Below are 15,188 nucleotides of genomic sequence, written 5' to 3'. Positions count from 1 at the left end.
TTTTAAAAAGTGTTTAAAAAGCCCTATATTGGTAGTGATTTGTACAAAATGCTATGGCTATACAGAAGAAAAAGTGGCAGATTATTCTGCTGGACGTGGTGGGAAGTCTTCTCAGAGGTGCTACCATTTGAACAAGTTTGAAGGAGTTTGCTAGAAAGAAGCAGGGGAAGTTGATCATGTATGTAAAGGTTCAGCATGTGTGTGAGGGGGACTAATTATGTCATCTGTCTGTCTGAAGAGACCTGGAACTGATGTGGATTCATTCTTAGTTACTGAAGAACAAAAGCCTGTGACTAATTTTTCAGAAATTGTGGCTATACCTGCTGACAATATGGTTAGTCCTTCTCCTCCTGTGGTCATTAGGGATAGTTGTCCCTGCTGTTCCTGAATCCCATGGCCTGGATGTGTAATGATTCTGACTGCAGGATGCATGGGTTATCTGTGTCCGTGGTCTGTCTGTATGAGTATTGAACTTGGTGAGACTCAGTGAGTCATGAGGTACTATACTGGATGGCCCTTAAATGTAGGTCACAGTGTTTTGTAGACTCATCCATGTTAAAAGGAAATTCCTGTATAGTTGCAGACACTAACTTCTGTTTACTAATTCAGCCAGGTGGAGGCAGCAGGGTGGAACTAGAGCTCCGTGGTGGGGTTTAATGTTATTGAGCCCCGCTGTGGGTCACTTAGCACCATCCAAGTTCTGGGAGTGCAGATGTGTATGAGCCATTCTGTCTTCCAAGAGCTTCGGGGTAGTGGGAAGATGGACAAGTAAAAAAATAATTTTAATATGATGTGATTATTTGGTTTGGTGGAGGTTGAAACAGGTAATCCATATGCATAGAGAGTTACCCAAATCAGCCTGGAATATCAAAGAAGGTATCCCAGAAGGCACGATATTTTAGGGGAGTTTTTGAAGGAAATCTGAGATTAGGGACCAGGTGTACTGATGTTGAATAAAAAATAGTCCAGAGCAGTGAAATAGAAAACGATGTGCAGAGTTTTTTTATGCTCCTCACATGTCTTAGCGTAAGTATAATTCCCCATTGTGACTATGGAACCTAATATTGAAATGTTTATTGGACTTAAGACCCTCCGTAATATGAAGATCATATTTATTTTAAAAAATCAAATACATTGTCATTAATTGTAATGATTTTAATGAAGGAAGAGTTTAAAATAAATGGAAGACAATGGTTGAAAATGGAAGAATAACATTAAATTTTTACCTCTTTAATCTGAAAAATTGGTAACATGATGCAGTGCTATTTTAAAATACAGATGAAAATCAAGTTTAGTTAAGAATTGAAATATAATGGTAGTTATTTAAAATTAATACAAAAATGAAATGTGTGTGCATATTAGGCTCAATAACTGTCTTGTGAGGGACACTAGTAAATTATGAACTTAAATAATAATAGGTAATTGGGAAGGATTAAAATTTATTTTTTAAAGAAGAAGGAAGTTTGGTTTTAGCAATTGAATAGTAACAAAACACTGAGGCAATTAAATATTAATAGAAATATTTAATTACTTAGGGAAGAAAAATAATACAAATAACATGGGATTGTTATATATTTTAAAAATAACAGACAAACATGATTACTTTCCTTAGACATTACTAGATAAGTAGAGGAAGTCTGGAGAATAAATCTAATTTATTCTTATTTTAGCAGAGCACTTGATAGTCTAATCTTACTTAAAAATTAATTTAAGTTGTTTTGGATATTTTCATTGCTTAGTTGATTAAGAGCTGAGTGAAGTACAGTACCATAGAAAGCATAGATACACAATTATATTGCTAATTTTAGACAATGATATTAGAATTGAAAATTGTTGCATATAGTGCATGCAGATGTGTGTTTCAGGAAATAGTTGAATGTTAATATTTCTTTCCTCAAAGAATAATTCATTTCTTACTTTACTGGTTAGCCTATTACTTAAAAAGACAAAAAATCAAGAACTATTTTTAAAATAGTTTTTTAAAACATTGGCATCAAAGTAAAAATTTTTCTTAGGTAAAAGAAATTAGGAGAAAGAAAAATACTGCTAAAGGCTCTACCTTTGGAGAAATATTGTATATTTAAGTTTTTTCCCATTATATATTGATATTTCCTAACAGCTTCTATCTTTTCTATTCACGTTTTTTTCTCATGAAAATAAAAAATGTAAATGTTACATAGCACTACTGTAGCAAAAATAATCATGGTTGTTCTGCTCCTTAATATTGAATCAGTGCATTACTATTTAAAGGTTCAATAATGTCTTTTTCTTTTTCTTCTTCTTTTTTTTAATCCTCACCTGAGGATATTTTTCCATTGAGTTTTAGAGAGAGAGTGGAAGAGAGAAGGAAAGACAGAGAGAAATATCAATGTTAGAGAAACACATCGACTGGTTGCCTCCTGCAGGAGCCCCGACCAGGGCCCAGGCCGGGGAGGAGCCTGCAAACGAGGTATGTGTGTGCCCTTGACCAGAATCGAACCCGGGACACTTTGGTCTGCTCTATCCACTGAGCCAAACTGACTAGAGCAGGCCTTTTCTTCTTTAGATGTTTGAAGGAAGCAAAGATTCGTTTTGTATTGTGATTTTTATTTACACTGATGTTTAGGTGAAAATTATTGTTTTTTTACATGTAGCAAAGTCTGAGATGTATGTTAATTCTGTGTGTGTTGTTTTTCAGAAAGAATTATTTGTAGAACTCGGCTTAACTACAGGACAACTAGGTATAGATGATTCTACACAAGTGCCTCCTGGTTAGTATTTCTCCCATATGGCATATGATCAATGATAAATGAGAACGAGGTAAAAATTTATCTTGTTATTTCCAAATGAATCTAGTAACATTTTTATATCTGAAAACAAAGCATGCTTTTGCTTCTCCTTGGTTTCTACTAACTATTGAATAGAATTCTATATGTTGTAATGATCAGAGTGCAACTTGATGTTGTCTTTTTATTTGAAGCCCAAAATAATTTCGTTAAGTCATTGGACATACACAGTTATTTTGTTGGCAAAATCTTCATTGGCCGCACTCATATTTCCCTTTACTGGCCATCACTATTTATTTCTATTATTTTTCATAGCACCAAATTACACAAATACAGACATTCCACCTTGAATAAACTCAGGCTTTAAAATTACTATCTCTTAAACCTTAATCATCTAGAAAATTTCCCTAACTTTTCTCTTTTTGTGTATAAGTACAATATGGTTTTTATAAAAGCCCAGATTCATATTTAGCTATAATAAAAAGGAAGTAAAAATTGCTTTAAATGCGGGAGGCCTGTATTGTAGTCAAAATAATACTAGACAGGTGTCAGGGAACTCTTGTAGACTCATCTGCCACTGGCTCGCTGTGTGTCCTGGACAAGTCGCTTTACATCTTTGCACTTGTTTCTTCCTCTATAAAATAAGGAAGTTGGATATTTATTATTCTTAATAATAATAACAAACATAATAATAAACAGTTATTGAGCATATACTATGTGTTATATGTATATTGTCTCATTTTACTCTCTCAGCAATCTATAAGGTGTGTTTATTACCTCCTCTAAAATTACTAGTGCCGTAACCGGTTTGGCTCAGTGGATAGAGCGTCGGCCTGCGGACTGAAAGGTCCCAGGTTCGATTCCGGTCAAGGGCATGTACCTTGGTTGCGGGCACATCCCCAGTAGGGGGTGTGCAGGAGGCAGCTGATTGATGTTTCTCTCTCATCGATGTTTCTAACTCTCTATCCCTCTCCCTTCCTTTCTGTAAAAAATCAATAATATATATATATTTTTTAAAATACTAGTTTTTAATGCCTTGGGGAAAGTGTATATCATAAGTGAATGGTTCAAGGAATTTTTATTAATTGGACAAATACAGATTAATAAATTGAATCCCCCTCTTAACCTCCTTCAATCTTTACCATCCATGTCAAAGACCACTATTCAATTCCTCCCGGCATAGATTGGTTTTGCCAGTTCTTGAACTTTATATGAATTAAAACATATAAAGTTTTGTTATGTACTCTTTGATATTTGACTTCTTTTGTTCACTATTGTGTTTGTGAGATTCAGCCATATTGCTGTGTGTATTTATAAATATTTTGGGCTTTTTGCATTATAGTGTCTGTTGTATCAACAAACCATACACATTTATTTATGCAGTGTACTGTTGATGGGTATTTGGGAAGTTTCAAGTGTGGGACTATTACAAATAAGGCTGCTATGAACATCCTTAAGTGTGTCTTTGGTGAATATTTGTTGAGTATACACCTGGGAATGCAATTTCTTGGTCCTAGGGTTGGCATAAGTTCAGCTTCAGTAGATAACTGCCAAAGAAATTTTAAAAGTGGTAGTACCAGTTTACACTTCGATCAACAATGTGTGAGAACAGTAGTTGCTCTGTATGCTTGCTTATGCTGGGTGTATTCCATCTCCTGTTTTAGTCATCCTAATGACTAAATAGTGGTATTGTATTATGGTTTTAATTTTTTCTGTGATGTGAGATAGAAGAAATACCACCATTTTAAAGTTGAAGAAGTACAGATGTCAAATAACTTGCCCAAAGTCACAAAAACTAGTGGTAGAACTAAGATTCAAAACTAAGAAGTCTGCCCTCCTGAATGGGAATTGGTTTCTTTATAAAAGATGCCCAACAGAGCTCCCCAGCCTCTTCCACAGCGAAAAGGCTACACTGCAACGTGGAAGAGGATCCCCACCAGAACTGACTATCCTGATCTTGGACTTGTAGCCTCCAGAACTGTGATAAATGATTTTCTGTTATTTATAAGCTACCTAGTTTTGTTTCAGTAGCTTGAACAGACTGAGACAGATATCTTAACTTATACTTCTGTTCATGGAAAATGATAATCTATAACAATAAAAGCATAATATGCTAGTTAGACCAGACGTCCTTCTGGAGTAAGCCAGGGCCGCAGCCGCCCATGGCTGCGAAGGCCTACTCTTGCACAAATTTCATGCATCAGGCCTCTAGTCATATATATATAACTAACAAAAGGGGAAAGAAATAGTAATATAACCTTGAATGATATCTATGTTTTTCACTTTTGAAAAAAATCCCTAAGAATTGTTTTAAATCATTCTAAAGTTATAATAGCTATGCTTAGAAAACCTAATTTTTCTCTTAATCTAGAGTATAGTTCTTTGATTCACTCAGAATACAACAAATGTGGGTGAGATCCTGATAAGGGCCAGTGACTAGTGAATATATGATACGACATAATTTTTGTTTTTAGGGAAGATATAAGATTAAGATAAGACTCGCCTGGCTTTGGCTATTATTATATACAAGGGGTAGTTGGAGCAGAAGAGAGAGCACCTAAGTTGGCTGGAGGAGTTGAAAATCTTGTTAGTTGATGCAGTTATTTTTGCTCCCTTGACTTTTCAAAGCAGGACTGCTGAAAAAGGGGTTGAATTAGTGTTCATCCAATGAGCTTGTTTTTAGTGGTATAGTACTAAAATTTTTGCCTGTCTTGAGAATTGCTAGGCAACGGAATTACTTGGAAAGAAAAATGAGGTCATATAAAACTACTTTTGCCTGGAGTGAAAAATAGTTTTTTATTTTTTAGTATATGTCTATGGCTTTCATTAAATTGGAAATGTATTGGTTTCAGGTGTACAGCTTAGTAGTTAGACAATCATATAATTTACATATTATTCCCCTCATTTCCTACTTACCTTTAAAATCCTGAATTACCTATGTTTTACCCATACTGTTTTTCCATTTTTATATTTGAACTGCATTTCTCACTAACTTATCAGGTTTATATAAGAGTTGATAGAAGAGTCCTTATCACTGTAATGTAGAATCCATATTTAATAATAATAACGAAAATCAGACATTTATTATCTCTATAAATTCTCATAAATATGCATTTATTTTAAATACACACACACATACTTACTATGGAAACCATTGATAAGACCTATGTGATGAGGGGAAAGGATGAACAGAACCAGCATTCTTTCATGAAAAAGGGGGCTCATATTTCTGATATTATTGTCTGAATATACATGATAATGAATCTTACTAAGTGGGATTCTGCTAAATAGACATTTCCTCAGGTTGTTATTTCAGAAAGAAAAAAGCATCTTCATTTGGCACAGCATTTCCTGAGTCTGTTCCATGAAACATTAACCATATGCCCTGTGAAAAAGAGGATCTTGTTTTCAAATAAGGTTTAGGAAAGGCTAAGCCATATTTTAAGATATACAGTTACAGTGTGTGTTACCATCTTAATCACTGTGAGAAGTCCTAAGTAAACTTTGATCTTAGCATCTTCTAATTACATATCACCAGAGAACCTTTTTTTTCCAGTCAAGATCTCCTAGTGTAGATGCATCTGTTAACATAGTGATCCTCAGAGCATTCCTTGAGAAACACAGATTACAGATTGGAAATTCTGGTTCTGACTTCTTTGGGCTTCTTATTCTTGGACCAGAGTATGGTACTTGGAAAGCAAAATTATTGTATTTCATATAATCAAATAAATTCTCTAAGGAAGTATTTTTATTTTGTACTACTTTCAGTGTATCACCTGGTAGTATCATCCACTCTTATAGAGACAAGAATTGGCTGACAAACTTTGATTCTTTGGTTACTAAGTCTCAGCAATCATAGCTAATTAAAATGAAACAACAAATTAAGATACTTAGGATTAACTTAACCAAGGAGGTAAAGGACCTGTACTCAGAAAACTGCAGAACGTTGCAAAAAGAGATGGAGGAAGACATAAACAAGTGAAGAATATACCGTGTTCATGGATTGGTAGAATTAACATCATTAAAATATCCATACTACCTAAACCAATCTATGATTCAATGCAATCCCTATTAAAATACCGATGGCATAGTTCACAGATCTAGAAAAAATACTCCAAAAATTGATATGGAACCAAAAAAGACCATGAATAGCCGCAGCAATCTTGAGAAAAAAACAAAGTTGGAGGGCTAACAATACCAGATATGAAACTATACTACAAAGCCATTGTAATAAAAACAGCCTGGTACTGGCACAAGAACAGGCATATAGATCAATGGAATAGAACAGAGAATCCAGAAATCTACCCCAGCCATTATCCTCAATTAATATTAAACAAAGGAGGCAAGAGCATACAGTGGAGTAAAAACAGTTTCTTCAATAAATGGCGTTGGGGTAATTGGACAGGTACATGCAAAAAAATGAAACTAAACCACCAACTTACACCATATACAAGAATAAATTCAAAATAGATAAAAGACTTGAATGTAAGTTGTGGACCATAAAAATCCTAGAAGAAATGAAGGCATAAAATACCAGACATCTCACGTAGCAGAATTTTCACTGATACAACACCTAAGGCAAGAGAAACAAAGGAAAAAAATAAATAAATGGGGCTATATAAAAAGAAAAAGCTTATGCACATAAAAGAAACCAGCATCAAATTGAAAAGGAAACCCACTGTATGAGAGAATATAATTGCCAATGATACATCAACATGGTTTTTAATACATACAACTTTATATTAATTCAGAAGTATAAAATAATGACTCAGTATTAGTATATATTACAGAATGATTACCATAATAAGTCTAGTTAACATCATTTACCATACATAGTTACAGAATTTTTTTTCTTTTGATAAGAACTTTTAAGATTTACTCTCTTAGCAACTTTCAAATATGCAATACAGTATTATTAACTATAGGTACCATGGAGTATACTACATGCCATAACTTATTTTATAACTGGAAATTTCTATCTTTTGACTCCATTTACCCATTTCGCCCCCACCTCCACCCCAACCTCTGGCAATCACCCAAAATTTTGCTTTTTTAAGAATAAAATCAAAGATGAATGAGCAGAAACATTTTTGTGTTTTGAGAAGATATTCTCTTTTAACAAAAGAAAAGTAGTTTGTCATTTTTTATTCTAATTAAATGCACTTAACTCTTAATTTCTACAAACTTTAAACAATATAGAAAAATGATTTTATGCATATAAATATAAATATTCTTATACTTTTCTATAGAGCCATTCAGCTTTAAAATAATTAAAAGTATTAATACCAGAAAAATATACCCATAATTATTTTAAATGTGGCTGATCATATTTATGTTTAATTATTTTATTTTATCTTTTTTTTAGAACTTTTTGAAAATGAGCATGTACGTATTGGGCAAAAAGGTAAGCTTTTGATTATACTTATGATAATTTCTGAAAATGAGACACAATCCTAAGTAAATGTCTGTGTCATATACTCCCCACCCCCAACTGAATTTTAATCTCTAAAGAGCTAACACTCTAAAAAGGAGTAATGTTTAACTGCATAGATACTATAATGAGAATCTTTCTAAAGAAGGGAAATGCATCATTTTGGCTTCATCAATAAATGTCAGATAAAGACATACACAGATGGTTCACTAAAAAGGAAATAAATACAGACACATATTCTTCAAGGATGTTAGCTTAATCCATTCAGCAATAGAATTTAATTTCAAAATCAAAGAGGTAGGTTCTCTCTCTGATGCGCCCACACACTTCCCATTAATGTTAATGGGAATATGCTCTGGCATCAGGAGAAAATGTAACCATCACACTTACCGGGACTGTTCATCATGCCGAGACCTAATAGCTGGAGCGGCGCCTAGTGTTCTGGGAAGCAATGTTCCCATCTTCTGAAGATTAGTTCTTTGTTTTTGTAAATCCTGTTTTATCTTTGAAATATGAACTACAAATAGGTCTTTGTGTCAGAATGACCCTTCTATGGCAATTATATAGTCATATTCTAAACTCCCTGGTATAATTTTTCAAAATAATATTTATTTTTAAAACTTCATTTGTATGAGTTGACATTTTTATTAAACACAATTGCAAATTTAAAATTTTATTTGTTAATTTCATACTTCTTTGTTTGGTTTGGTTTTGTCATTTTTATTTAGCATATGATTTCTTTTAAGAAGAAAATATAAGGAAACAATACTGTTAGATAAATGTCAGCAGTTATCTAATATCTCTTTTTATTTGTTTTGTTTTATTTGCGGGAGGGGAGGGGCTTTATTTCCAGACTTAATAGCTGGTATTTTTATTTAAAAAGACCCACACACAAAAATGAAGAAAAAAAAAGCAAAAGTATAATATATCAATTTTGTGAATTTGGCTGCTTATGAAAAATTTTGGCTTCCTTAAAAGGTTAGCACATTTTTGGGGTGTTTTCTTTTAAAAACCCTCTTTTCTGTTGTTTTTGGAAGGTAACTAAGAAGTCACCTAGTAGAATGGTTATCTTATATCCTTTACAATTTTTAGCCAAATACTTCAAAAATCATACTAACTCCAAATACTAGAACATTTATGACTTAGTAGAATGTGCATAAGAAACTTAGGGTTTCTATAGATATGACTTTACCTGATCATGGAACCCCAAAATTATTATATATGTGCAGCACTAGTTTCAGATCCACGCTTATAATGAAAGCAAAGCTATCTCAAGGTAACTTCATTAACAGTTTTTACCAGGCAGGGTAGGAGGTGGAGGAGCTGAAGGCTTAAAACTTGTAGGGCTGTAAATAGGGCCACATCAAAATACAGAGAGCAAAGGAAGGTTATCATGACGTGACATAAATATGTTGGACATAAAGATGAGATGTTGGCTTCGCAAAAGATTTTTAATTAAAGATTCCACTGTTACTTTTTAAATTATGAAATTTCTAATGAGACTTTAATATACTTTTGCCAGTTCTAGCGGAACAAGATAGTGCTGCTGCTCAACAGTATGTCAGACAAGGAAGCCCCACAGCACTGAGAGCTGAATTATGGGCTCTCATTTTGAATATTTCCAGTCAACCTGAGGTAAGAAGGAAAAGGATAAGCCAAATTTGAACTATTGATTTTTATTTTTCAGACCAGTTATTCAAAATGGAAATACTTTTGTTCTTTGTCTATTATTTACATTCTTTTTTATTTTAAAAAACTATAGTTTTGAATTATCTGACAAGATTAATATAGGGTGTCCCAAAATTCATGCAAAATTTGCAATTGAATTCAATTGCAAATCTTGCGTGAATTTTGGGACACCCTCTATAATTTAATCATTGTTCTTAACATAGAAGTCTTTGTTATTAATAATTAGATAATGTGTATTTATCCATACAACAGAACAATCAGTAAATTTTTAAGAAATGGGGTCTGTCAATTTAGTTCATGAAGATGTGTGGTAGAAATGGGTTGTTACAGTAGGAAAAATAAAGATGGCAACTCAGTGTAAGTAAATGAGATATATTTATTGAGCATCTGGTATTGGCCAGGTGTAGAAAATGTAGTTGTGAGTAAATTATAGTCCCTATCCTCTTAGTGCTTATAATACTACTAGAGGTGTGGTGCATGAAATTCATGCACGGGTAGGGTCCCTAGGCCTGACTGGCGATCAGGGCCAATCTGTGGGGCGACCAGCGGGGCAATCGAGGGGGCCTCTGCTCACACCCGCCTTAGCTGGCTTGGCGCTGCCTGCTCACTGGCCCTGCCCCCACTGCCACTGCCAGTCGGGGCCTGCGGGCTGGGGGCAGCTCCTGCATTGAACATCTGCACCCTGGTGATCAGTGCATGTCATAGCGACTGGTCATTCCATCGGTTGTTTTGTCATTTGGTCGATTTGCATATTAGGGTTTTATATAGATAGACTAGAGGCCTGGTGCATGAAATTTGTGCACTGGGGGGCAGAGGGTCCCTCAGCCTGGCCTGTGCCCTCTCGTAATCCAGAACCTCTCAGGGGGATGTCCAACTGCCAGTTTATGCCTGATACCTGCAGTTGGACATACGGCAACTGGACATCCCTCTCGCAATCCAGTACCCCTCACTCCTAACCACCCGCCTGCTTGCTCCTAACCACCTGCCTGCTTGCTTCTTACCACCCGCCTGTTCACTCCTTACCACCCACCTGCTTATTCCTTACCGCTTGGCTCGCTGTTCCTTAGCGCTGCCACGGAGGCGGGAGAGGCTCCCGCCACTGCCACTGTGCTCACCAGCTGTGAGCCTGGCTTCTGGCTGAGTGGCACTCCTGTTGTGGGAGCACACTGACCACCAAGGGGCAGCTCCTGTGTTGAGTGTCTGCTCCCTGGTGGTCAATGCGCATCATAGTAACTGGTTGTTCCAATCATTCCGATCGTTTCGTCATAACAGTCGCTTAGGCTTTTATATATATAGATTAATGATTATTATTAAAGTTTGAGGCTGACTTTGTTAATGTGATTGACCTTTAACTTTTTTGTTTTACTTTTAACTCTAGGATATCTTGTATTATGAACAGCTTAAGACCAATGTGATACAACATGACCTTTTGGTGGACAGTCTAATTTATAAAGTAAGTAAAAGTTTTCATAGTTTTTTCATTTCATTATTGTAATTAAATTTTTTTGAGAGTCTTTAACATGCAGGGCCTGCACTATGTATAATGATACACATTAACCTTGAAAAATAATTCTAAGTGATCATTATACTTATAAAATTAAGGTTGACCTTCAAATTTCACAGTCTCTATCCAATGCTATCTTCTTTCCTTTTGAACCTGTCCTCATGAGCCTTTCCTGGTCCTCCCATTTTTTTTATTAAGAGAATGATAGCCATTTCTTATCCTTAAAATTTCAAGTTTATGGCACAAACTTAAAAAACAACTGAAAGAAATATCAGACTATGATATTTTTATCTTATTTATCTCATTCTTGTGGATCTACTTGTTTATTATCTTGTATTGAAGTCATTTTTTATTTTTTATTTCTTTTAGTTTCTAGACATGGATAAGCACATCTCAAGTGTTATAATAGGGATGCATTGAGTTTTTGTCTCCAGGTATCTGATAAGAAGTTGAGATGTAGATGCTGTAAGCATGATAGAGGGTATGACTAACTCTGAATTAATAATTAGGCTATTTAAAACAGTTGGATTTTAAATTTAGAACTTGTAAGATAGAAGAGAAGGGTATATTATTTCAGGTCTCAGAAATGGGGGAGAGAAGATTACACAGTGAGGACCTGAAGATTTGTCTGGGAGAACATGACAACTATGAGTAATGACTGCTTACTGTGTGCGATAGAGTGTTCCAAACTCTTTACATAGATTGTCATTTGATTCTGACAGCTACCTTAAGAGTAGCAGATACCAGCACTTAGGCTATAAATGTATTTTTTTCTTGGGAAAAATTGCATTCTACAAAATCATGCATTAAAAAAATAGAGCTTATGGGAAAAATAGGGTTGGGTAGCTTTTGCAGTTTGTAACCAGAGTACTAACAAGGGCAGTAATTGGTAGCTTGGGAGATGAATTGGATAGTTCAGGCAGGCTGCTCCTGCAAGAGCTATTAAAAATGTACAAAAATAATAAAGTAGAAATGCTGAAATAATGTAGATTGAAGTGGTAGGCTGAGCTATAGGGGCTACTGCTAAGGTGGGCATGGGAGGAAGTAAAGCAACAAAGGCTGGGTGTGCCTTTCTGGAGAGGGAGCACGCAGTGCCGTCATTCATCTTTAACATTCTTAAATACAGTAATAGGGAGCATCCTTTCATGACTGTGATTCTACTCCTGCTGTTTTAGCTCCCCTTTTTGAAAGAAAAATTGCATATGGACCAACACAATTTTCATATTATACTGACATCATTCCCTTACTCACCAGCCAATAGTGGCACGGGTTATAACAAAACAGGAAGTACTATTATTTTTAGCATTTTACAACTGAGGGAACCAAGGTAAAGGGAGAGTAAAGGAACTTGTTTAAATTTACATATTACGTAGCAAAACCAAGATTTGAATCTGGGTAAATTGACTTCTCGGCCACACTTTTAACCACTAGGCTCTCAGGGAGCAAAGATGAGCAGAGTTAAGAGGGAGAGTCTTTTGATGAAAAGTCTCAGTTCTCAGTTTTTACATAGATTTGGATCAGAGATACCACTGTTAATTTTGAGGTTATGATTGTGCTCAGGCGATTTATTTTAGCAACAGTGCAAGAGATCTTTTGGCTCTAAGACCTTCAACCCCTTTCCTATTCAAATAAGAGCAGACTCACAAGAGGAGTTCAGAAAATCAGGGAGAGTTGCCTTTACTGCCAGGATGAATTTCAGCTTGAATCAGTAAATAAAATCTGCTGTGAGAAAGAGGTAAACAATTTGTGTCTGAAGAATTGAATATAAGTTTTGGCAGAATCAATCCTGACTGTCCACAACATGAGTGTTTTTAGGAAGAAATCTGTCACTGATTAGTCCTTATTTGTGTTAGTTGATCTCTGCTGATCTTGTTGAAACAACTCCAAATGTTATTAAAATCATTCCTTGAGGGAATGAGCATTTTAAAAGATTATTTGAAGTTTCGTTACAGCTCCCATTGGCAAAGACTCATTTTTAATTTAACTGAAAATAAAGTCAATTATTTTAGTAGTTAAAGGAATGAATGGAACAAGGCAATATTAAATATAGAACATCATCAAACCCTCCCTAAGCTAAATTACTAAATGTTTCTCTCTGGACTGTATTTTTTTTACAAAAGTGTGTTTTATCCACATCGTCTACAGTTTCCCATCACTTACTATGACCTGACAGCTTATAGCAGTGTTTGCCAACCTTTCCCTTTTTATTATCCCCCTAAGATAACTAATTTTTCTCTAATGTAAAAGTTAAATACCAAAAGAAAAGATTTCGTTGGATAAGGATGAGCTTTGGAGGTCCACAAACCATTGTAATATGTAAAATTTTTGGCCCCCCAGAACCAATTCTCACCCCCTGAGGGGCAATATCATCCCCGTGGAGAATGGATCTCCCTCTCTGCCCGTGTTGTCTTCTGATGTAGCGGACTAGACACTTTCTTCTCTCTCAATTGGTGTCTTTAAGTTTTTCCAGACCTAGCACACATTCAGCCACTTCCAGCGTCATCCATACTCATTTCCTCCTCTTTTTGCTGCTTTTCTCAACAGCTCACTTGAATTTTGTAAACTGACCAATATTATCAAGGATTTCTTCAGTATTCCTTTGTAATTGTTCCCATTCTTCTACTCTGTATGTTTTCTTGCTGATGAGGTTGTAGACTTCTTAAAGATAAACATTGTCTTACTTGTTTGATTTTTGTAATAAGTGATGCCTTGCAAGTGAATGATTGCAAAGGCATGGCAGATTTTTTGTATATTGAGGGTATGGCAAGAATGTGGACCTGAACAGTGGAGGGTGAGATTGGAGCAGTAATTTGGGGCCAGATTGTTATGATTGTTTTTGGATATTATGATTACATCTATTTTTCCACTATTTAAGATACCTAAATATTGGGTTAAAAGGAGATAGAATTGAAATAAATACTAAGGAATTACTAATGAAACCTTAAAAGTGTCAGCAATTTAATGTCAAATAATATATCACATTCTATATTAGTCAAGCAAATTTAGAGCAGTGATAAAATTTAATGGAGAAGTTTATAATCCTATATAATAAAAGCTTAATATGCTAAGTGTCTGGTCGTCAGTTCAACCAATCAAAGCATAATATGCTAAGGCTGCTCAACTGCTTGCAATGACATGCACTGACTACCAGGGGGAAGATAGTCTGACTGGTAGGTGACTTGTTACTGGAGTCCGGCCAATCGGGACTGAGTGAGATGGGCCAAACACACCCTGGAGCCCTCCCACGGTCCCTCCTCAACTGGCCAGCTCCCCTCCCGCATCCCTCCCTGGCCGCGATCGTGTACCACTGGAGTACCTCGACCTGGCCTGCACCCTCTCGCAATCTGGGACCCCTCAGGGGATGTTGGAGAGCCGGTTTCAGCCCGATCCTGTAGGCCAGGCTGAGGGACCCCACTGGTGCACAAATTCGTACACCAGGCCTCTAGTCATACATAAAGTAGTAAAGTCATTTTAATATTCTTTCCAGATATTACATTTATGTCTTAGCACTATAGACATATTTATTTAGGTTGTTTTCAGCAGTCTCTACTTTTAATTTTAGGATGTGAAGTTGACGGCAAGCAATGATGATTATTATTTTGTATTTGAAGATTATTTATATCAGGTAAGTTGAAAATTTGAAATATATAATGTTCTTGTTTTAAGTTCTCTAATTCAGATACTTTGGGAGATATCTCTGTTGTTAAATGAATCCTCCTGAAATCCAAGCCATGTTTATTTTATCTCAAATTAAATGTTCTAAATTTGGGATAAGGTTAGCTCTTGTTTCTATGTGGGA

General features: G+C 35.4%; 1 protein-coding gene across 3 annotated transcripts in view; it reads left to right on the top strand.

Moving 5' to 3' along the window:
• TBC1D19 (TBC1 domain family member 19) overlaps positions 1–15,188 on the top strand; it is a 115,154-nt gene that overhangs the window by 52,021 nt on the left and 47,945 nt on the right. For all 3 annotated transcript variants that reach the window (XM_070398346.1, XM_070398340.1, XM_070398356.1), the window contains 5 exons: positions 2,678–2,750; positions 8,131–8,169; positions 9,719–9,831; positions 11,264–11,338; positions 14,952–15,014. In XM_070398346.1, coding sequence (XP_070254447.1) covers positions 2,678–2,750; positions 8,131–8,169; positions 9,719–9,831; positions 11,264–11,338; positions 14,952–15,014 — 363 coding nt within the window. The remainder of the gene's footprint in view (positions 1–2,677; positions 2,751–8,130; positions 8,170–9,718; positions 9,832–11,263; positions 11,339–14,951; positions 15,015–15,188) is intronic.

This window comes from Myotis yumanensis, unplaced genomic scaffold (assembly GCF_028538775.1).
Source record: "Myotis yumanensis isolate MYYU_CA2020_CCGP unplaced genomic scaffold, mMyoYum1.0.hap1 SCAF_1, whole genome shotgun sequence".
NCBI lineage: Eukaryota > Metazoa > Chordata > Mammalia > Chiroptera > Vespertilionidae > Myotis > Myotis yumanensis.
The sequence above is the reverse complement of the archived record's forward strand: the minus strand, read 5'-3'. Positions and strand labels throughout refer to the sequence as shown.